Here is a 23703-nt window from a genome sequence, read left to right as displayed (position 1 = left end):
TCTCCAGATGGGCCCAAAGGCGCCCAAAGCGTTCCTTTTCTATCTAGCCAGTGAAATTACGACGAGGTGTAATGAGAGTCTTTTACATCCGTTCGGATAAAAAGCGTTCGACGGAACTCATCACTTTCTAACCAGATGTTCTGTTCTTGTTCCTTTTTGCTTAACAAGTTTTTATACGCTTTTTCTCTATAATTAATTTCCTTTTAATTTCAAATATTTAATTACAAGTTAAATGTTTTTTAACTTTCTAATTTTTTCTGTTCGACTGTTTCGTTTCTGAACATTTGAAAACATGTAAACTACACCGTTGTTTTGTTCGATTCGCTGTCCGTATAAAGCTTAGTAATCCCGAAACTTACTTTCACGCGGAGAGCCACAATCGCACGGGACAATCTGTTTTCTTCCGCGCGAAATTTCACTTCGAAATGTCGTTGCCGCGTGAAAATTGCTTCTTGGACTTTCGGTCGGTACGCAGTTTTCTGAAACTACTCATTTACGCGGCGAGTAATTATAACGTAACTATCTTGTGGCAATCTTGCAAAGATGACAAACGAGTGACAAGGAAAATTTCTTTCTAGGATATCTGGACTACTATACACTATGTACTGCAGTTGCAAACGTATAAGATATATACACAAGTAACACTCGAATAACACGATTAATTGGTTCCGTGTTAATAAAAACTGTGTTATTCGAGACTTATTGTTAGGATTCATACAATTTTGGAGATTACGTTCCGTACTCTCGCATTTCGTGTATGTTACTTCGATAGAATGCAAATATATTATTGTAAAAAACATTAGATGTTCAATAACGTTTGATATATTTTATCGATTCGAGCTTCATTAAATAGATATAATTATCTAATTAATTCAATAAATTATGTATTTAATAAATTCTTATCTTGCTATAATAATATAATTATATAATAATATTAATATAATAAATTATGTTTTTATTCTAAATCTCAGTCGAGAGATCAATGTATTGTTATTCAATCAACAGCACTTGTACGCATTTTTCTCGTTACTTTCGAACGGAGCATTTACATAATTTGCTGTATAGGCCAGTGATATAATGAATAATGAAAAGTCACGCATAAATTTAAAGTCATTGCCAAGGCACACTCTACACCACTCTGTGTCATTACTGTGCTATTTCTGTGTCATTTGCGCAATTACGTCTCGCGGTCTTTTATGGACATCGTATTTACATTCCGCGTACGCTTGCGGCTTGAAGTAGAACGACTAATGTGTAAATGATCTCGGCGTGATTTTTTCAAAATAATACAAAAATTTTATACTAATTTTTCGTAAATATTTAGACATATAGGTATTCTCGAATCTCGCGAGTTGACCAATATATATTTTTAAAAATTAAAAAATATAGTTGTTATTTTACCACTTGTTTGACATTAATTAATCGTATGGAAAATTTACTAAAGAGAGCTTATAAAGTCTAAATCTTAAATATGTTTAAAAGAATTACACAAGTATAAAAAAATACAAGAATAAAAATGGAGAAATGTTCGAACATTTTTATGTTACTTTGACAGGGCAATACCGGCTACAGTCTTCTCTAGATTCTCTTTTACCTTATACAAGATGTCAGCACGCATTCTATCAATACACGCAATGTGGAGTAGTCGTGTGGTGATGATATGGTATCGTATAGTATGCCAATATGGCTACAGTCGACTACAGCCGACTCCGAGCAAAGTATTAAATGCTACGGATTAACTAAATCCGTACTTGTAAAAATAATTCCGTTCGTTATTTCGAAGTTGCGAAATTCAATTTATTCGTTAGGGAGAATGTGGCCGTACTCTGTGACAATAGAGATATCTGTAAACAGGAGTTAACCACGTTTACTCCGTAGATATTAGTGTTTATATACCTCTGTGTTCCATCGTCTTTGAAAGAAACCTGGAATTGGTGTTCAACGGAATCCATTCGCAATGACCGACTCAGAGAAACTCTTCACTTGCTCCACATCGGGCTGCAATATGGTAAGTGACGATTATTGTCTCTCTTATTGAAAAAAGTATAACTTGTCTCGCGAGTCCCATAAAATCTTAAAGAACTACAATAATGTAAAAGACAACAGGATTGTTTTTCATTTACAGAGCTTTACGAATGAAGATCAATTAACAATGCATAAGAAGAAACACGACATGATGCTAAATCTTAACAATAACTCCAAGAGTGCTGGATTCGTTGGTAAGTTGATAACTTAACAACTTGAATCATGTCAAAGAGATATGCTGAAAAATTTAATCGATATGTAGCGGATCAAACTCCAACGCCAACGAGGTTCTTCAAAAATTGCGAGGAGGTTGGTTTATTTCAAGATCTGCAAAACGTGGTCAATCCTTTCGAAGAGACGTTTCGAAGGGCTGTTGAGTCTGGAAATATTGGCACGCTTGTAGTATCGGAGGTAAAAAAAATCACATACGTATGTTTGTCTCAAATAATGTAAAAAATTATTTCTCTTATAAGAGGTATCAAAAGTACACGATATAAGTTCATTTTTTGCAGACTGGAATTACGGATGACACGCTGCATACTCCTCACATCTTTCCCTATATATCAGATATATTGCCCGCAAATAGTCAAATTCTTTCCGAAGACACTGTCGAGGTCTGTTCCTCGACCGTGTCTCTTGCCGAGAAAGATGCGGAGGAGGAAAGCGCTATAAAGACTGACGAGTGTAACAGTATTAAATTAAGTACAAACGAGACGCAGAAGTTGATGAAAGATTCGACTGTCGCATCTGCGAAAGGTGATACTCTCCCGGCGGACATTATTGCCGCGAATGCAAATATACCTATAGCGCCTAAACTTTCACCGACGCAACCTATGTCTCATCTGTAAGAATGCCCCTTTCATTGTTACAAAAGGCTGCATTCCGATATTCACTGTCAGTACTGCAAATCTATATTTTACGTCACGTATACCGTAGATTTTCAGTACTGAAAGTTGCTGACAGTGAATATCGGAATGTAGCCAAAATTGTTCCATGTATTTCATCGTAATAAGCCTCAATTTCTCTTATTTTAATTCAATATATTTTCTTTTGCTCGTATTATTTAAATCTTTAATGTTTTCTATGACACAATGTACACGATCAATTTTTCTTCTAGATAGTTATTCTTAGATGATGATCAAGTTTTTGTTTGAATGCATTCAAGACAATTAATATCTCTCCTTTCTTTAATCTAGAAATATTTGAAGATATTACGATGAAATATCCTACGTGCTACACATCATTAATAGATTTAGAATTTTTCTTTCTATGAAGGTCCATCAACGGCGAGGAGGTGCAATTGCTACTGAAAACCGCGGATGGTAAATTAATGCAGCTGTGCGCAACACCGGTGTCGGAGCCTTCTAACATATCGAATGTCAATACCGAACAACAAACCGTTGTTATCAGAACCGAACCAGCTCTGCGGTGCGCGATGAAATTGGAGCCCAAGAAAACTGTGATCTCAAGATTATCGTTAGCAAAAATGGTAACGTACCGATTACACCGAGATGATTCGCGTTTCAAGATGAGTCTCTTAGAAATTCCATTATAGAAGCTGAAACAATCTCTGTCGAAGAACACGATCGCACAGAATCCAAGAGCGACCGAAGAATGCGCGAAAACGGATGCAGCCGCGAAGAAGGAGAATGTCAAGAAGACGATCGATCAGCTTAAGAAAAAGGACATTCTCGAGCGCAATCGTGCCAGTTCGATGCGTGCACGGGCCAAGAGAAAGGAATGGATCCAAGAACTCCAAAGAACGGTAACCAACGTGAACGAGACCAACACGGCCTTGCAAATGGAAGTGAAAACTTTACGCAAGGAAATTGCGAGGTTAAAAACTCTTTTGCTGGCCCATAAGGATTGTTCGGTCACAAAGGCGATACAAAAAGGCGAGTAATTAATTTAGATATCTATTTGTCGCACGATTCAGCGCCGTGGATTCTAGTTATTCACGGATTCACGAGTTTAATTGTACTTTAAAAACGTCTCTTTTATTGCTCTAGATCTGCTCGATATAAGATTGGTTTAAAATAACCAGAAAAGAAAAAAATATAATTCTCAATTTAGTTTAGAACAAATCTTATTGCAATCTCTTTGAATTTTGCAGGAATAATTCTTGGACCTAAGATAATATCAGTAGATAATCCCGAGGTAATTACGGTGCCGATATCGAACAATGGCGTCCCCGTGAAACGATCGGTTTCCTACACGACGGAGATTCCGAACGTGTCGACGAAGAAATCGACCCTGTCGATCACGAAGAATCCGGTGATACTTCCGAAGATGGATTGCGGCACCGCGAATCTCGCGATTCCGAACGCGACGATCATAAAGACTCTACCGGCGTTGAAGATCGTGGGTGTTAATCAGTTTATGCCGGAGAAGTCGGAGGGAACAAAACAGATATTGATAGTGCAAAATCAACCGAGAAAATTGTGCGAGGCTACGACTAGGCAGATTATTCAGATAAATCCGAATTATGAAGTGGAACATGCGGCATCTAAGAGCACGGGAACGTAATTAATCGTCTTTTAACGTTCGCACATTTGTAACGCAAATGTCGGAGTTCTTTTGGCTAAGACGGTCAGCGAATAGACGAATGAATCGATTCTATGACGCTACGCGATATATACAATATCGTGGATAGAGCAAGATTGAAAATGTTCACAAAATCTACTTTTACGCGTCTCCCGTTTTTTTTAATCTTCCATGACAAATTAATTCGATAATATTTTCATGTGTCATATTTTAGATATTATTCCACGAATAACTGCTTTATGTAAAACGATCGTAGATATTCCCGATGTAGAGGAACGTGAAGTAATACAGGGAGTACCAATTTTTGTATTATTTATTGAGTTTACAATAAAATAGGTTTTTATTGAGTATATTTATTTTATTTTATTTATTTTATAATTTTATCTTTGTCTTTCAATATATTTCTCATTTAGGAGATATCTATAAAAATATAATTTTATTGAGGACATGAATTCTTATATAACAGATATTTATATTATAAAATGAATTAATCTCTTCTTCTCATTCTTCCATTAATTAAATAAATTTAATTATACTTATAAAAATACTTCTTGTCGATTTGTTAAATCATTGATAAAATATGAATATGGTTTAACGATTGAAATAACAGCGCTTATTAAATATCATTACATTATCACATAATACAATATAAATGAAATTGATGAATAAACAGCTTGCATTGTTCCTGCCACGTGCTTTCGGCATCTGGCGGACGAAGAGTATGCGATGTATCCAGTCCCACGATGATTCTGTGACCCTCGGGCCCTTATCAGTTCTCCGTCCAGTCGTCTAACAAACTCTACACCGGACAGGAGAATGATAAGGGGCTTTGGGCACGCATTGCTTCAAAAAAACGGGAAAAATGGTCATCAAAAGATGGAATTCCGCCCTGGAGTGCATATTCCTCGAGATATCTGAAAAAATCCAAGCGATTGATTATTCTTTCATTTATCGAGAGATAACAAAATCATAAAAACGGAACTAACGTTACTGCATTCGGGAGGGATATATCTCTGGTTATTTCGAAAACATGCGGTGTTCCTACGTCATTTATATTTTTAAAATGCACGCGCGGTAGAATAACAATCTCGTTATCTTCCATTCGGAAAATACATAAATTGAAATCATCGTACGCTAATGTTATAATTCAAAATGTTTGCGCGAAGTGTTTGCGTTTTCAAGAGATATAAGAATATCTCTCCGTCAATTTTACCGTCCATAAATAGCCGTTCGTTTTTCTTGCAGAGTCGTCTTGTGTATGTATATCTATCTGTCGGCGTGAAAAATATATTTGACCCGATTGTGTGTCGGGACACGCGTGTGTGTCGCGCGCCGAGTTCTTTCAATCTCACAATCGCGCATTACGTCAGAAGAGCCACGAATTGTTCGGGGTAATCGGGCAGAGATAAGCACGCCAACAAAGGACAAGCGTCTCTCTCTCTCTCTCTCTCTCTCTCTCTCTCTCTCTCTCTCTCTCTCTCGAACAAATACAAAATTTCCGCTCCTTCACGAATCGTAGTGAGTCACGTTCGAGAGAGCACAACGGGCTCGTGTGAGGCATCCTGCGGGTCTGGTCTGGGCTGTCGGTTTGTCGGTTACTCGGTAAACTCTGTCAACCGCTTTCTCGTGTCGATAACAGACGTCGATAGCGACCGGCCGGATACAGTACGCGTCCCTGTTCTCTCTCCTGGGTCTCGTCGATGCTTTCTTAACCTTCGTCCTCGGCGATGAAATCAATCCTGCCTAAGCCCGCGGTAGAGAGCGTCCGCGTTTATTAATGATGCCTATGGGTCACAAATAAAGGATATTCTTTTCAGGAAGTATAAAATGTTGCAAAATCATTTATGATGTAATAACGCAATCGTTGAATATAGATATTGGGCTATGGAATTTTGAAGCATGATCAGAAGATATGAATATCACGCATCGAACAATGCACTAATTTTTTTCAGAGTTAATCTGCTTAAATAAAAAAACACGTTTTAATTAAATCTATGATTTAAAAATGTCCATCTCCTCCATATCCATATTCTTCTTTCGCAACATTTTAACTCGTCGTTTTATAACACTCTTATTTTAAAATCGAATGATTCAGGAATAATATTGGACTACCTATTGTCGCTAAATAAGACAATTATATATACACGAACGGAATATCGATGCTTTCGGCGACTTAAATATGCAAATTTTCGTAGTGAAAATATAATTAAAAGAAAAGAATACAGAATAAGAAAATACGGGAAAGAACTGGTCGATTATACTGTCTAAATTTCACCTCTAATTCACGAATGAATTCGCTAGTGACGATCCACGCGATTGTGAAAATACATAAGAAATTAGGGAAAAAAACAAAAACATTCTCAGTGTCTGAAAGCTTCTACATTCCAAATAGTTTTGCTGCGCAATAATATTGTTAATTCTCAGCAATATTATGCTAAACTTTTCAAATAATAATTCTCGATATCGTTAAATGATATTAACGCAATATTGTAAAATTATATTAACACTCGTTGTTTTTATAAATAAGAATTTTTAGGACAAGGGAAGATATTTTTCTCGAGATAAATCAATCGATTAAAAATGAGCACAGCAATTCTTATTTGACCCATTAATATCCTGTCGACATATCTGCTTTTCGAGAATGCCGAATGTGGCTCACTCCTCGGCCATTCATACTGGTATTTTACGTAAAATCGGTAACGACCGATCATCGCGACCATAAACACGCGAGTTCAAAGCTTCCTCGCAAGGATGTTGTAGCTTGCCATTCGATCATTCGTAGAATTCTTGGCGTCGATTCGTCTTGCCAGCCCGTTCAATCGACGCACGTACGGAAATAGCACCGAGAGAGAGCAGGTGCTCGATTCTACGGCCCTGCTGCTTCGAGATCGCGCTGAACCGCACGACTGTTATACAACACGTGAGATTTCCCAAACCTTGGACCCGAGAGCTTTTTTCGATCGTCGCGAACGCGACTGATAAATCGCTAGAGTATCGTAGTGCAGATTTTAGATAATTTTAGTGCTTTAAGATCAACGTTATTTACCGATGTTAACAATCAATAGAAATTAATTCTGAATCCTGAATATTAGAATTCAATATAATGTGCATTTTTACCAATGCAGATTAACTTTAATATTACAATTAGTTTAACTTTTTATTTTCTATCAGTTTCAGGAATTAGGAAAAGATAACAAGTAAGTTAACCGAGATTAAAATTAATCTGCATTGTGTGATAGAAATGAACATAAGGCGTTATTCCATCGAAATAGTGATTCACAAATCACAATAATTTTACGCTGCAAAATAAGTCCGGTAAATAAATATTTTTCTTCGAACTAATTTAAAAAAAAAAAAAAACAAATTGATATTGATAAAAGTTTCACTGCACGAGTATTGCGATTTCAATTATTAAAATACCAGAGAAAATCTCTACTTGATATTACATTTTATACATTAATGTTAACTATAGTAATGGTAACTATAGAGGGAGATATTTGTCCCCGCGTTAGTAAACCCGTACGAACGTTGTTCATATTAAATGAAAGCGCCGGAGTTTACGTTAAATATTAAAGATCCAATTCGTCGACTAACGAGTCTCAACTATGCAGTCAACCACATATACAAGTTTCGTAATTATATCCTCGCACAAAGACGAAAACATTTTCGATACAAATAATAAACGAAATCTTAACTAGCTTAGGCGCGACAAACAACGTCGCTTTTATCGCATCGTTTCGATTAAAGATAATACAATGTCGCGACTGCGGAAATGGATCGATTAACCGAATCCTCAATCGAGACGGACGATCAAATCGTCCGTCGCTGCGCGAGATATCAAGATCGCTCTTGATATCTCGTATACACGATCTTGCGATTATCCGTGTTACAGACGGTCGGGCTCGGGAACGTTCGGAGCGAGATTTGCTCTGAAATTCGCTTCTTAAATTCTTGTTAGCGGAACGGAGCTCTCTCTCCCGGCCACGGCGCAACGCGGATTCCATTTACCGATTGGATATGGCATCAGTTATTCATCGCCGCTAGTCGAAGGAGGGAATGAGAGGAGAGGAGAGCACGCGCGGCCGTTATAAATACGGCGGATTTCCCGTCGGTATGCCGCTGCATTTGGAAATTCTCGACGGGCCTTCCCCCCTTTCGAAACACGTCCTCCCCCGCCCTTGCCCATTACATTGCTCGCGCACGTCCATGTTTGATGCACCATCAATAAAAAAACAGACCGCCCCGCGTAATTTTCTCATATACGCGGCAGCTTAGAAAGATGCTGCCAAACTTTGGAAGGGTATTCTCCTCACGGCTAAGGCCGAAGAAAAGTTGCGTAACAACTAATACATCGCGCCTTGTTGCACATCGAAACTCCCCTGTGATTCAACCCTCCCGATTTCTTACAAAAATACCGACATGACAGATTCACGATAGCTTCTAAGAGAACGAACAGGGGATATCGGGCGAGAAAGATGTAAATAGAGCGACGATTTATTTAATTTAGTCTGTTGATCGCGGCGATAAAAATAATTAAATCGATATTATCAGTTTCGCGATTATACTATCTTTTATCTTCGTCGTAAGACGATGGAAATTGACCAAAAGCGTGTTGTATTGCAATGAACTATTTGGATCAGAATTCGCAGATCGTTTGTATTGAGACACGTCTGTTTCCCTTTATTTTCACATTCGACCCCAGACACACATTGTTGGCGTTTTTATCATGGTTTGCCCGTCATGATAAAATTCTAGCCTGACACAAAAATCCGAAAAATCCAAATTCTCACATAAATCAGGTTGAAGAACGGAATGAATCTCAGAAATAGAATAAAAGTCTGTGTCTCCGACACATGCATGTTCATTGACGTGATTATTCTCGTCCTTCCATCATCTATTGGATTAATTAGATCAAGTCCAAGTATCGAAGGGACAGGCGAGAAGCGAGACGTATAAAGTGCGACCGATTCGAACGGAGCGAATCCGACGCGACGGCTATTGTCCCGGCCGAAAAATGATCAGTTACGCGCGCAATGACGTACGTCGGATCGGTGTCGCGGGGTGGTCACACTAGTCACGTCACGTATAGGTAGTCAGTAGTCACATGGGCGCGCGCGGATTCGATCGATCCGTTCACTGCCGAAAATACACGCGCGCACACGTACGGCGGCAGGTACCCCGCGTTTTTTCCGTGCAGCCACTGCAGCCAGGGCTGCGCGATACAAAACGCGGAAACTGCACGCACATCAGTGGTCCAGAGAGCGACGGCGACGGCGGACTGAAAGAGGGAGAGAGGGAGGGACGGGATGACAAAGAGGGGAGGAGGAGGAGAGAGGGCTCGCGGAAATCGTAGCCGCGCGACGATTCCGCGTGCGCGTGACGACAGTGAGCTCAAATCGCGGTACTTAAACGCGCGAACTCGCGGATCCCTCGGCGACTCGAATCGTGCGATGACCCGCGCGCACGTTGCCAATTGCCATCGTCATTCGGACGCCCGCGTCCGTGAACCGCAAATAACGACAGACGGTTCTACTAACGCGCTCTCGGGTCTTTTCACGGTCCTGTGTCTCACTGTGTCTCACGGAAAGTCTGAATCCTATTTTATACCGATGAACGCGCGTTTGTTCGCAATCCAATTTCTATATACTGGAATACCGGAATATCGAGGCGTTCTTGCGCGATCGTTTATCGACCGCTCTCATCGTCTCTCTCGAGTATACGCCGTTCCTTCGAAAGCGGAAATGAATTTCGAGAAATCCCCGAGGCTTTGTGATCCCACGGAGCATCTCTCACGCGCGCGAATATGTTTTGCGTGAGAAGAACGATAATCGATCAGAGAAATTTACTCGTCGAATTCCTCCATCAGATTAGGCCCGACCTCGTGCGACTTGAACGGAATCGCCGTTATACGGTTATACGCGATAATCGGATCCTTTCGATTCGAAAAAAAGGAGAAAGAGATACGAAAAGAAACACAAGCTCGCGCGCGCGCCGCAAGGTCCACTGAATATTGATACTCGCGCCGGGGGGGGAGGGGGATTCTCGTATCGCGAAGTTTCATATCACATGCCGCACGCGTCGCGCAACGAAGTGCCCACAGCTCTATATGCTCGGTGACTCGGTCTCCTCTCGCCAACCGGAAAGCTCGAGGTTGCCCGCAAATATTGTATAGCCGTAGCTCTCTCATTTTTCGATATCGATCTCGAGATGAGTCTCGTCTCTACCCCGCGAGCTTTATTCAGGCAGTCGCGAGATAGGAGACGCCGCGACGATAAACGGATGAGGATCGATAAGATCTCGAGATAATCTCTGGATTTTCGGGCCAGCTCGCACGCGGTGAACTGATAGGACGCTCCCAGTTTCGAAGATACGAATTTTTACACCCACAGCACACACCACACTCTTTCCGATGACTCAAAAATCCACCCAGATCGTATTATAATCAGTCAGGCAATGATTACTCACTGGACGCTGCAATCTCTGATCGGGCACGGTTCGTGAGATATCAACGCGCCACATTGAAGCGATCACTGGCTACTCTCCGCTCGCGACGGACGTTACGAGAAGACCGAGAAGACGCATATCGCGATACTCGCACAAGGCTCCTGTGCCATCGAGAAGCCGAGGAACGGACGAAACGAATGAGCGAGCGCTGATGTAACGCACGCGCACGATTGGCGACGGCCGGCTGCGTCGCATCTCCGAGATCCTCCGGAGCACGCAGCAGCACCCAACGTGACGCACGATGCACGTCTCGCGCGCAACTGAGCGACCGTGTTGGCCGCTTCGTCGACGCTCGGTCGTTTCCGCAATGTGCGTGCCGCGTGGCGGGAGGTCCTCGATTTCGTCGTGTCTTCGTCGGTGGCACGAGAACGGATCCTCGTCGCTCTCTCTCTCTCCCTCATCGCCGCTCTCGCTCCTCCGGGGGTCGGGGGTCTCCGCCGTCAGCCGTGTGCTCTTTCTGGCCGTCGTCGTCGTCGTCTGCGTTTGCGAGTTTGCGGTTGTCTCGCTCGCGCTGACGACGGTGCCGATGCCGAACACCGGGGGGATGAATAGAGAGGCTGCTGCCGGCTTCGGCGAAGCGAACGGTACAAGGGGGGGCGAGCGCCAACCGCGCCGAGAGAGAGAGAGAGAGAGAGAGAGAGAGAGAGAGAGAGAGAGAATCTTCAGTACCCTAGTAAATACGAAGAAAGGTGGTTCTCGGATTTTCAGGTTTGAACAGGGGAAGACTGACGTGAGGTATGCACCGCCGCACCATACGGCGAGGCATCCCTCGCCGCGGGATTCACGGGGAGTGAAATAACAAGCTGCGGCAAAACGTTAAAATCTATCGCCTGTTAAATTTACGAAAGAGCCGTGAGTCAGCGCTGCGTGGTCGTCTCATTGATCGACGCGCTTAAATCCATACCTGCGTCCTCGGCATGCGTTTAAATATGTATATAGACATCGTATTTTCTGTGTATCAATCCACAATGTTACACCTTATTAATGTTACAAGCACTCGACAGAGAAAGTAAGCCTTCCATATATCTTTTAATGTGCCATCTTCATCGCCGCATCGCCGCATCGCCGCTAATAACAAAAAAATTTTGTGTACATAATTTCTAATTCTCATAAGGTGAAATAATGCCGTTCGTAATATGAAAGAATAGGCTGAATAAAAAAAAAAAAAAAGGGATTAATATCTCGCGCGGAATAGAATTTCATCTCGAAGCGGCGATTTCACGTCGAGGTGGAAATACTTGATTCTCAAGGGAGTCCGACTATACGGACTACTCTTAAATTGGTGGCTAAATTAGAAATCGCTCTCCGACGTCTCTGCGAAACGAGAGACCGCGCGCTAATGCGGTCAACTAAAGTAAAAAGCTAACCGAAGGAGTGGTAAGTAGACACTGACACTTCCGGGCGAGCGACTCGATATCGGCGGGGGAGAGTGGGGGGGGGGGGGGGGGGCTCGCCTCGGCTTTAGCCCCGAATTAATTCTTCGGGGGTGGCCGAGCTTCCTCCATTACCGCCGATGGAACGAGCGGCAGTAAAGTGTTCCGCCTTAAAAAGAATACGTGTACCTTCATCCTGACGCCTGTATAGCAACCGCTTTTCTCTTCCCTCTTTCTCCCGCCCCGCCGTTTCTCGGCCCTCGATACGATGCGGTGAGTTTCCTCGAAGATTTTAAGGCAAGAGTCCGGGATTTTCTTCGGTCTCGACATCGCCGATCCTGCATCAGAGAAAGTTCCATCGACCATTGCTTCACTGTCAAAACGGCAGAAGAATCATTCTTTTACGGAAAGAAAAAGCAGCATTTACAAATGCTAAATGATAAATCGAGAATATTCGAACGATGCTTTTCAATGATTTTTTTATTGTTAACGGTTTTTCCGAAACAAAGAATTTTTCCGACACACGATTTCAAAGAAATCGCTTGAGAAATTTCTTTGTGCGATTTCACTGAATGTCATACCGCATTTTTGTAACAATGTAGTGCGCTTTTTTCATCCACTTTACTTTCTCAATTATACTTAAATTTTGTACGAATTTAGTCTTGAACGAACAAGGGTGCGCGTCGCGTCGTCGGCGCGGTAACAAAGCGCGGCGTTAATTAATCACGCTTTTCCTTTAACTGTTTCGAGGCGAGAATGTACTGGAACAAAGTTTTGTTAGGTCAGGTATGTCGCACTTTGTTGGTTCAGCCTTCGATTCCTTCAATTCCTTGCCCAGGAAAGACAGGCCACCGATGAAGGATACCCGCCTGGGGGGGTTCCGTATGTATACACAAAGGCATTTTTCAAGCGAATTCTTTGGTTTGAACGGCCACAGCCTATGGAATCTACTTTCGGCCTGTAAGAAGCGAAACTAATTATACTTCACGTTAGTGACCTTCGTCCACGGCAGCTGTTTCTGTTCTATGAGTAAGCGAAACGCCTGCGAATGCGCCTAAAGTCGAAGACGTTGGAATTCTAATTTCACATCGACTTTAAGCAAACAAAACTTTAACTCTCCAAAAAAATTGTACGTATCACGATGTAAATAAGAAATGTAATATATATATATGAACGTGTATCGCAATATTATGTAATATATTATTCCTTGTATTTTCCTCTTTCCTCTTTAAACTTTTTACGAAGACCATTATAGATGATTATAGACATTACGGATTGACAAAAAATAAAATTGAAGGAAAATATTCCAAGTCGGTGGAAGGATAACGTCAAAATATGGCACTGGCAGACTCTGTCGCGTCAAGTCTTCAATTTATTACCTCGTATTATCCGATGTCGTATTGAATATTCGATGCACGAGTGATCTCGGTGGATGAAGAAAGAGAGCACCGGCGGCGGATGGTTCAGCGGGCGAAGAGATCGATACGAGCCAGCAGCAGCAGCAGCACGATGCCCGCGAGTTCCATATAATCGCGAAGGAGAGGAAAAAAAAAGAGAACGAGCGATAGCAGTCGCGTTGCTCGCGCAGCGCGCAAGCCGAGATAAAAGCGTTTTACGGGGAAGTAACGGGGATGGTTCAACCGGCTGGGGCGTGGTGGGCACCGTCGGCGACAGTATATACGAGGGTCAAGGTTAACGTGGGAATCCCATATGCCGACATGGTGGTTAATGCCACGTGCGTATTAAGTAATCCTCTTGATTTTCACCGAGGGAGAAACGGAAGGTCTTCCAACTCATTTTTGTCTTCTGATTAAAACTTTTGCGGAATTTAGAATTCATGACGACACGTTAGCACGTAGATATTTTTTCATTTATATGTCAGTCTGTATATTTATCCGCGTAGATAATTTTAAACGTTGACATTTTTAAATATATATATTTATATATCTCGTCAAAAAGTTAGTTAATATGTTAAATAAAAGGTTGTAACGCTCGGCTGAATAATTACGTTGTTTAATTGATTTTACGATGATACATGCCGGTGGATTGCGGTAGGTGCCGTACCGATTACCGCCATGAAGGAAGTAAACGCAATAGGAGATCGAGCATGTACTTATAACACAAATCAAAGAACGAAGCACGTTTATGGCAAGCAGCACGGACAACGGAGATGATTCACCTCTGATAGACGGTTTGCGATTATTACGAGGGTCAAGGTTAAAGAGGCAGATCTACATGCGGCGTATTGGTTTAATCCGCCACGTGTGCGGCTTCCTCTCTTTTCTTCCCATGACATAAGTACGATTTTGCATACAAAATTGCAGGCGTCGATTTACACGAATCTGCAGTTGCATGAATTTTACATTAAAAAGCTGTACAAATATACTTCAGAAAGAAAAGAAAACTGTTTTTCTGATTCATAGTTTGACAACGACTTTGAATGCGAATAATAGATAGGTTTTCTTTGCGTTAAGAAAAGCCTGTACAATAAAACTGAAAGCAGTATCTTTTTTCATTCACGCTTTAAAGAGAAAATCTTATAGGCACTATGTATGCTCTTTGTAAGAATTCCTGGCGCTGCAGTTAGGCGACCTTGCCCATGTTCTTGTTTGACCATCGCATCGCTTCCTTCCGTTAATGGATATTCATGGAAATATGCCGTTATGCAAGGATGTTATTTGGATTCTATATCAATGAAAAGATATATATCTGAATGATATTGTTTTCACGCAACTGTTGCGTCACAAATAACATCTAATAATATTATAGAACGTTTCGTTACATGTATATTATTCCGATTAAGAATTTCAATGTACGACTATAATAGGTATATGGTAAAACAAAAAAGTAGTACAATATATCGATTATTAATCTTATAAATAAAATCTGCAGAATATTTGTTAAAATATAAAATGAAATATGAAGGTAGAATAGAGTTAGATCACCAGCAAAACTTTTCTATTACGTTAATTAAATAGGATTAGCCACGTTTGAATCCAAGATATTGAACACGAGTCGTCGGATGAGTCAACGGGATGATTTCACACGTAGGTGATATTGTGAAGTAGTCGATAAATTAGCTGTTATCGTTTTTCGTACTAATCGTAAGTGAAAGTCGGTAAAAATTTGCCGTCGCGAAAGGAGATAAAATCTTACTAACCGCAACCAAAGGTGGTCCCGATAGGAAATTGAATTTTGTGGTAAATAGCTTGCAGATTTGGTCCCGCGATACCTGCGGCGATGTCGCCACGCACTAGCTGATTGCCATAAGAACCGTGGAGAATAATAGCGATTTCCCAGGTCGACACGGAATTCCTTAATGAGTCTCTCCTGGGCCGAAGGACGAGGCTGCGAGTCATGGCGACGAGGAAGAAAGAAAGTGAAACTAAAGTGGATAGTCGATGGTAGAAATTAGGACCCTATAAAACTGGCGAATTACATCTTTTAATCATCGATTCAATTATCTCGCCAGCACATATAACGAAGTTTAGTCCGTAATAAGCTGCTATTTTAAAAATTTCGATAACTAATTAAAATTAACGTAATTATTAGAATTAAAGAAAAATATTAAAAATGGTAATAAAAGCAGAATTTTTTTTATGAAAAATATTTTGTTACGTTTTATGCTAAAAAATGTTTCTCTTTCTTTTTTCTTTGAAAGATCGTTAAAGACGTATATAAAATTTCCTGAATAAAATTGAGAGAAAGATGCGTTTGGGTTATAAGTACACACGCAAGTATTTGGCTTATGCCACAGTGGTAAATTGATACGCTCGTATCACGTCCGCACGGTCTGCACAGGTGCGAATGCATCATCGTGAGGGTGTAACACCCTTCTCGAAAGCCCTTTATAGTTAGGCCTTCCCCGCCCGGCAAATTGAAATTATTGGCACGGGCCACCGCACATTATTGTCTCGTTATCGGAGCATCGCCATTTATGAATTCGTTTTTTCAACGTTCTTTTATTATTTCTCCTTCCGATGCTTTTTTTATCCGGTTTTCAATTTTGAGTCTTCGAGATCGCGTCTTTACGTTAACCATTGAATTAACCACTTGTGCCATTAATTTCGATATTGTTCATCATTGAAGTTGAATTCTATATTGACATATGCGAAACGTTAACCTAATGATTTACCGCGTGCTGGTTCGTTTAAAATTCTGTAAAATTTTCATCGACAAAACTTTTTAGCTAGCACGCCGATACATCGCCGGGTTTTACCGACAAAATTCACTAAGTAAATTATTATCGAGCGCCTCCGCTATTTACCGCAACGGAACCCAGCTTTATCTCGATCTAGCTCACGTATATACTTATCGAGATGAACGAGGCGTTACTTATCGCGCGGCTAAAAGTGGCCATTAGATAAGGCTCGGAATGCGTAGACTGAACTGGAATATTACCCAATTCCGTTTATATGGATCGTACCTTTTTACGCTTTTTCATTTTATATACTTCAATTATTTTATACCGACCGTGACTTTTATTATCTTTATTGCCGTGTATCGTTATTATTTTTCTCTATCGTTTTTATTATTAGAAATATACACCTACGTGTGTTTATCGCGTAGCTAAAAGTGGTCCTTATTAATAAGTATTAATGAAGAGCGCTTTTTTTCCCCTCGCTTTTTCTTTCAAAGATAAAAAAGGTGAAAAATATTGAGGTATCGTCGAACATGCGCGACTCTCAAAATGCACGGATGAGCCTTGGAGAATCCTCTCTGCGGTAGCTTCCACTCTTACATTCTCATATTTCGCTTCTGCCTCTTCGCGATTTCCTCGCAATTCGCGCCGCCTCTCGACGTCGCTCCGCGGGAGTGTCGTTTTTTTTCCTTTATCGCAAATTATGCTAATTACTGGGGTCCTCGGTGCTCCGGGAAGGGCGAGTGGTTTTGGCGTGATGCAGGTTGTTGTCGACGTAGCTAGGCAAAAGAAGAATAATCGGGGCGTTAATTTGTCTCGGCGCAAGAGCGGGAGAAAAGGCAACCGGCGACGACAACAACGACGACGACGACGACGACGACGACGACGACGACCTCCGGTACAAGGTGGAAACGAGCCACTACTGAACGGATAAGGTGGGAGGAATCAATTTATCCGGAAGAGAGTCCTAGAGTCCTCTTGATGGTCCTTTGTCGTTCTATTGGTTCCGCGGGGTGCAAATTGGGAACGGTGAGTCTTACCGATAAGTCGTCGGGCAACCCGGCGATTTGCATGGAATATTGCGCGGTTATTTCGATCTCTGCCTCAGATAGTGCATTCGACGTTGAATCTAGCGATCCGTGTTAAAATTTCATTAAATTTTTATGAACTAAAATTTCAACGAAGAATTAATGTCCGACGTGAGATTTTGTTGGGCAGGATATTTCAATCTGTATTAATAATATTAATATTTCCGAATTATATTATATCGTCGTTTTTACTCAAATTTATCGGATAAATAATTTTATCTATTAACGATTTTAAACTGACCAAAAGTCTTTGTCGTCGAAAAATATCTCAGTGCCAGTGTCGCGATTTACCCTAAATGAGTTCTTATTAATTCTTGACGAGTAACGATATTTTGCTTCAGCGAGAGCCGTAAAACAGGTGGGATCGTATTAAAGTACAACGGGAGGAGAAGGATAATGATCGTTTCGCGAGCTGAAATTAGGACAGTTGACCGAAAAAAAACTCATATAAGGGTGGCTGCCCCGCGGACGCGCCGAAAACGGCTAACGACGTCGCGGTCGCCCGCAACGATGTAGCGACAACTTGCCGCGGTAATCTTCAATTCCATTAAATCTCGGCGCAGTGGACGTCTTGCTCGTCGCGTGGGGAACCGGCGACGAGTAGTCGACCAGGTGTTCACCTTTTGCCGATTTACGAAAGCGCGCGTACATACATTCCTCCACCTGGACCGGTTTCAGGGTGTTTTTTTTCCTAACGGTTCTCTTCCGTCGTCGTGGAAAAAAAGGGACAAGGATGTCGCACGAGCCGTGGCTTTCTCTCCTCGGGTTCACTTAGATGCGTAGCGATTCCGACACGCTTGCAGAAGGCGTTTCCACTCTTCTCTCCGTTCTCTCTCGAACGAGGAAAGACGGAGAGGCGAAAGGACTTTCCTTTCTTACTTGTGCATACACACGCCCGCGTCACAGTTTCGAGATTGTAGCTTTTTTTTCTACATGCTGCTCTTGGCGGATGAGAAAGAACTGGCCAGGAAGGCTAGCTCTCCGGGGTGTTTTCTTCTTTTTTTTCGAGTTATCTTCAAGCCGGATACTTTTTTGTTCAAGTCGCGTCTATGGGTCTGTGAATCTCATCTAGGGCTGTTTTTGTTATCTCCCGGTTATTCGGTTAATTTACGTTCTGATTAAAATCTTGCAGACCTTAGTGAGAAGGATAATTGAAGGGAAGATTCAGCACAAAGATGCACAACTATTAAGAGATATTCCGTAGAAATATAACGGGAAGTATTTCAAACTCCACGCCTGATATTTGACTTCCTGCTCAGTTGACTTAAAATAAACTTTGCTTTAAGAAATTTCCTTTCAGGCTTGATTACATAGAAATGTATAATTTAAAAAAAATTGAGGAAAGTTGTTACGCGTGCACGCGGCACAAACGGCGTTCGCAAAATTTTTACAGAGGAAATATTTAACTATATTGACTAAAAAAAACTTATAGTTAAAAAGAACGGAACAACCTGTACAGAAACTTTTGGCTGAGAGTTCAGGCTCTTTCAAGATATTCAACTTGTCGCCGGCCGAGAAGAAAAGAAATACGAACAATTTCCAACCAGGTGCTGAAGTTAAAAGTTTTCGGTGGAAGACACGAGAGGCGACACTTTTTGAAGCTTCGTGTATCTGCATATGTGGAAGCCGTTTGCTCGAAAGGGTCAAAGGTGACAGGGGTCTGGTGAAGGTACAAAATGCTAATAAGCTGTCTATTGTATTCGAATGCGATATTATGTCGCGGCCGTATTCTTTCTTCCTGTGGACGCACGAAAAGATCCTTAATGTGGAGTAGCGATTTCTTCTTTTAAAATGAAACGAGGTGCTCCTTCTAAATCTTTCTCCGTCTTGCAAGACTTATTTGAAATTATAATCCGGCAGGAAGTGTTTTATAAATGCATGAGAAACGACGGAGCTTGTCTTCCTGCGCGTTCTTAATATTTATCTTTTTAATCCTAGCTAGGTATTTTGTAATAACCGTCGAGAATGAAAAGAACTCTGCGGAGGCAGAATTATAAATTGTAATTGTTAGCTTTTCATGGTCAACCACTGAACCAGCTTTGTAAAATAGTCGATATGAACAAATAAAGTTGATACAAAACTCTTGCACACATAAAAACCACGTTTATAAAATTTTCAAATGATACTATCGGAAATTGGAAACTCTGTAAATATTTGATCCAAACATAACATAATTCGTCAATAAAATTTTCATGGAATTTTTCGCTTCGAAAAAAACATTGATTTTTCATAATATAAATATTTTCGTAATAACCTTTTCTGTTATTTCGAATGAAAGATACGTTTTTGAATATTTAATAAAGTGACGGTAATCTCGCTATTACATTTATTTATTTATTTGCCCGACGGTATTTCAGCTTAACGCTTTAGAGAAGTTTGCGGAATATTTCCCGCACATACTTCAACTTTGTGTAGTCATGTGTTGTTTTAAAAGTTTCGAAACGGGGGAAACGCGTTTGTCGTGCGAGCGAAACGAATTCCTTGCCTCTTTGTGCGCACGGACGGTTACAAACGAATTATAAAACTGTCGAACCACAAATCCTGATTGTATCATTCGTCTCATGGCTGGTCCTTTTGTAAGAGCTATTAATTTTTCACCAGCGGGCCATCGTCGCAAAAATAGTTTGCGTACAAGAAAACGCAGGAAAAAAAGACATAATTCGAACAATGATAACTCAAGATTAAGTATGAATAATAGCTGACTGTGTTAATTGGTAGCGCTCAACTAACGGAATATATATTATACGCGAGATAATGATGGCGTTGCTTCATACGCGCGAGTAGCGCAAAATTTAATTACATTAAATAAACATTTATAATACTTAACGAGGAAAAGTGGGCATTAAAAATCAAACCCGGTTAGTTGTGTGTGAGTTAATGTTATGTAACATTTAATTAATAATTTATTATAAATTATAAATCTTACGTTTCGGTTCTACTTTGAGCCACCTTCAGCGATGCTGTGATAGATAAATTAAATAATCTCAAGCTCTCCGATGAGCATAAAGTAAGTATTTGAAAATTTAATGTATAAAGTGTAATTTTTGAGAGAAAATACTAGAAAAATTCTGCTAGTATTCATAGTCTGTAAAATATTCGGATTAGAAATGAAAATTGGCACTAATCAACTCAATCAATTAACTCAACGGTCGACAGCCGGATAAACCAGCTGTTAATTATTTAAAACCAGGTCTGTTTTCTAATTGTATTATTGTCTTGGTTGTCGGTTAGTCCGAATTTTCATTTCTAATCCGAATATTTTGCAGACTATCAATATTAGCAGAATTTTTCTGGTATTTTTTTACTTGAAAATTACACTATCTTTGTACATTCTGCAATTTTTAAATACTCACCTTATGCTCGAAGAGCTTAAAATTAAATGCTACATAATGTTAACTCACGTATAACTAACCGCGTCTGGCTCTCAAAGCTCACTTTTCCTTATTAATTTTAATATCGAGAGTCTTTAGTTAATTAAACATTATACGTTTCGCTTGCACGGTGATAAAACTTGACGATGAACCGCAATTTTAATTAGCTTACTTTGCCTGCGCTGCTTTTTTTTCTTTACTTAACCGTACGGCTCATCTTATTTACTTGGAGAAGATATAAAGAGCAAAAGCGCCACAAGGATGCAATGCCGATTTCCTTATATCCTTTAGTCTCAGATATTATAGCGTATGCATGCAATGCTGGGAAGAGTTTTTGTATGTAGAATATTAGATTCAAGATTTTAATAATCTGAAATCTTTTCAGAAGTATCTTATTAAAGTGGGAAAAAAATGGTTAAATGAAATAAATATTAAATAAAAAATATTTCTTGTCGATTATAAGATAAAAATTAAAGTTATTAAAATAAAGAAATTTAATACGTCTTAAAAATTTTTAAGTTAACCTGAATTCGACGACTGGTCTCCCTGCTACGCTCTTTACAGTTAATAAATAGTTCACATCTGCTTCATTCGATCAGCACTCAGGTCGATCGGAGTCTCGCAAGCCGCGCGAGCGGATTAGGCGGTACGACCGGGACGATGCGATTACAAATGTAAATGCATTACTGCGACCAGACGTTCCACTCCCACGTCGGCTTGACCCTATCTTTGTTCGTCGACGGTGATCCCCCCCCCTGCGCGCGTTATCGCTCGCGATAGATATATGCAGTCGTCGGCCATCACCGATCGGATCGACGTGGCCAGGTCTCGTCGGCTATACTTTCGGGAATTAATGCAATTAATGCGCCGACTTACCGGCCGGATATTAGCTCGAATCCAGGATCGAGCGCGCCTGGTCCGAGTATGTAAATTAGCCACGGGACACGTGAAGCATCGTGTGAACATTGGAACCCTATACTGACCCAAAAGTTACGATCCGCATCGCGGCCGGATAAATATGAAGCTCGAAACGCGCGATTTAAGAGAATATTGGCGAACTGTAGCACTGGTTGACATGACATATAGTTTCTTTAATGAATTTGTTTGCGAAGATAAATTGCTTACATACCAACAAGATGCAATTTCCATCTTGGTAACTGATCCCACGTTCCTTTGAACCTTTTCGTAGTATATACGTAACTGGAAACATCACTGGAAGAAAAAAAGAATAAAATATTAGAAAAGACCAGGATCACTGGACAAAATATACAACGCGAAATTTTGTAATATCGATATTTTGTGATAGCGAATCGTTTGAAATTGTTACGAAATTGTATTTTAAAATTGTGAAAATAGTTGAGCGTTTATCGTGCAGGTACAGCATTAAAATATTTTTGTCTCTCAATAGAATATCATATTAAATTAGAAATACCGAGGAGACAATATGAATCGATTGTTGTGGAATATCTGGGTCGGCGTAGAGTGCCTTTGACTGAAAACTGTGTCAACCCGTTACATCAATTTTATTTATACTGTTCGTCGCGGTGCAGTAGCAGTAGCGGCATCCTCATTGAAAATGCAATTAACGATACCGCGGCGTAAGCAACGCTATACTAATGGCAGTAATATACTAGTAGCGGCGTAGAGCCAAAAGAAGTGCTTCGCCTGTCACACCGCGGAAAGAATTAACCGGCGGGCCGCGGTTAACGTTTCACCGGCGCGGTACTTAAGAATAATACTTGGCTTCGCAGTAGTATGCGCGTCGACGCACGCAGGAAAACGCGAAATCACTTACGTAATTGATAAATAGCCGGCAACACCACTGGGGCAAACAACTTCCTTACGGCGGCAGAGTTTCCTTTAATTTGCTAATTAATACGTGATTCATGTGCTTCCGTTCAGAAACGTATAATCTTTTTCGGGTGCGATAATAATTGGATTGTTCGTTTACTTTTTGTCAACGATTTTTTTTCAACCAGTTTTTCGACCAGTATTTTAATAAACTGATATTTAGCACTGCCGACGTGTGAATGTACGTTGATCGTTACAAAAATAGAAGTGGAAAATATTCTAGTTTCGAGTTTGGTAGGCGAACGTCCGTTTATCGCTCGTGTCGTGAGTGCAGCCATGAAAATTTCCGGTGGACCGAAACTTTTCCCAGAATTGGCGTTTGTTGGCGAGAGCAGGGAACGCGGTGACTCCGATGGCGTCAAATAATCTCATTAACCAAAGTGTATCTGATCGTTTAAAGTCGACCAATGGTTTCGCTATCGCTAGAATGGTTCTGTTTACTCCCTTCTCGCCCCTACCCACAACTTCTCCACGCTCTCATCGCTTTGCATACTCGAATGGGCCCGGGAGTGTTCCCGAATCCATTAACGGTCGGTTCGGGTCAAGTTTACTTAAGACCACGGCGCCGTCGTGAATCTGCCAAGAAAGCAAAAAGCTTTATTAGACAGTGACAAAGTGAGAACGGTGGTTTGCGCGGCGGAATCATAATGAGGAACGAAAGAAAAGTCAGGTTTCGATGAAAAATCGCCTTACACCGCTTTGAGAATAGCTGAACACCAGAACCCGAGGGGAGAGATCGTCCTCTTTCTTAATAAATTCGCGCGTGGTCGAGCTTCTTCTTAGCGAGAATGTAAACCGCGGCTTAT

At 40.8% G+C, this 23703-nt stretch overlaps 2 protein-coding genes and 1 long non-coding RNA gene across 3 annotated transcripts in view; 2 read left to right on the top strand and 1 right to left on the bottom strand.

The window, feature by feature from the left end:
* LOC143894512 (uncharacterized) overlaps positions 1–23703 on the top strand; it is a 195702-nt gene that overhangs the window by 64048 nt on the left and 107951 nt on the right. The window lies entirely within an intron of this gene.
* On the top strand, positions 1665–4919 carry Atf-2 (Activating transcription factor-2). Its single transcript, XM_077400851.1, has 7 exons — positions 1665–2008; positions 2126–2219; positions 2288–2436; positions 2538–2869; positions 3301–3514; positions 3581–3920; positions 4139–4919. Exons 1-7 carry the CDS (start codon positions 1958–1960, stop codon positions 4549–4551), a joined length of 1593 nt encoding a protein of 530 aa, XP_077256977.1. The 5' UTR covers positions 1665–1957; the 3' UTR covers positions 4552–4919.
* Positions 5050–23703, bottom strand: part of LOC143894525 (uncharacterized) — a 36352-nt gene continuing 17698 nt past the window's right edge. The window contains exons 2-4 of the long non-coding RNA XR_013256116.1: positions 22176–22258; positions 12636–12784; positions 5050–5483 (exon numbers count right to left, since the gene is read on the bottom strand). This is a non-coding gene — a long non-coding RNA (uncharacterized LOC143894525). The remainder of the gene's footprint in view (positions 5484–12635; positions 12785–22175; positions 22259–23703) is intronic.

Source organism: Temnothorax americanus, unplaced genomic scaffold, assembly GCF_048541705.1.
Source record: "Temnothorax americanus isolate GAGA-0224 unplaced genomic scaffold, ASM4854170v1 Scaffold14, whole genome shotgun sequence".
Classification (NCBI taxonomy): Eukaryota; Metazoa; Arthropoda; class Insecta; order Hymenoptera; family Formicidae; genus Temnothorax; species Temnothorax americanus.
The sequence above is the reverse complement of the archived record's forward strand: the minus strand, read 5'-3'. Positions and strand labels throughout refer to the sequence as shown.

Coding starts and splice junctions, on each gene's coding strand:
- Atf-2 (XM_077400851.1), top strand. CDS start 1,958: ATGACCGACTCAGAGAAACTCTTCACTTGCTCCACATCGGGCTGCAAT. Junction 2,220..2,287: donor CAAGAGTGCTGGATTCGTTG/GTAAGTTGATAA, acceptor ATCGATATGTAG/CGGATCAAACTCCAACGCCA. Junction 2,437..2,537: donor GCACGCTTGTAGTATCGGAG/GTAAAAAAAATC, acceptor CATTTTTTGCAG/ACTGGAATTACGGATGACAC.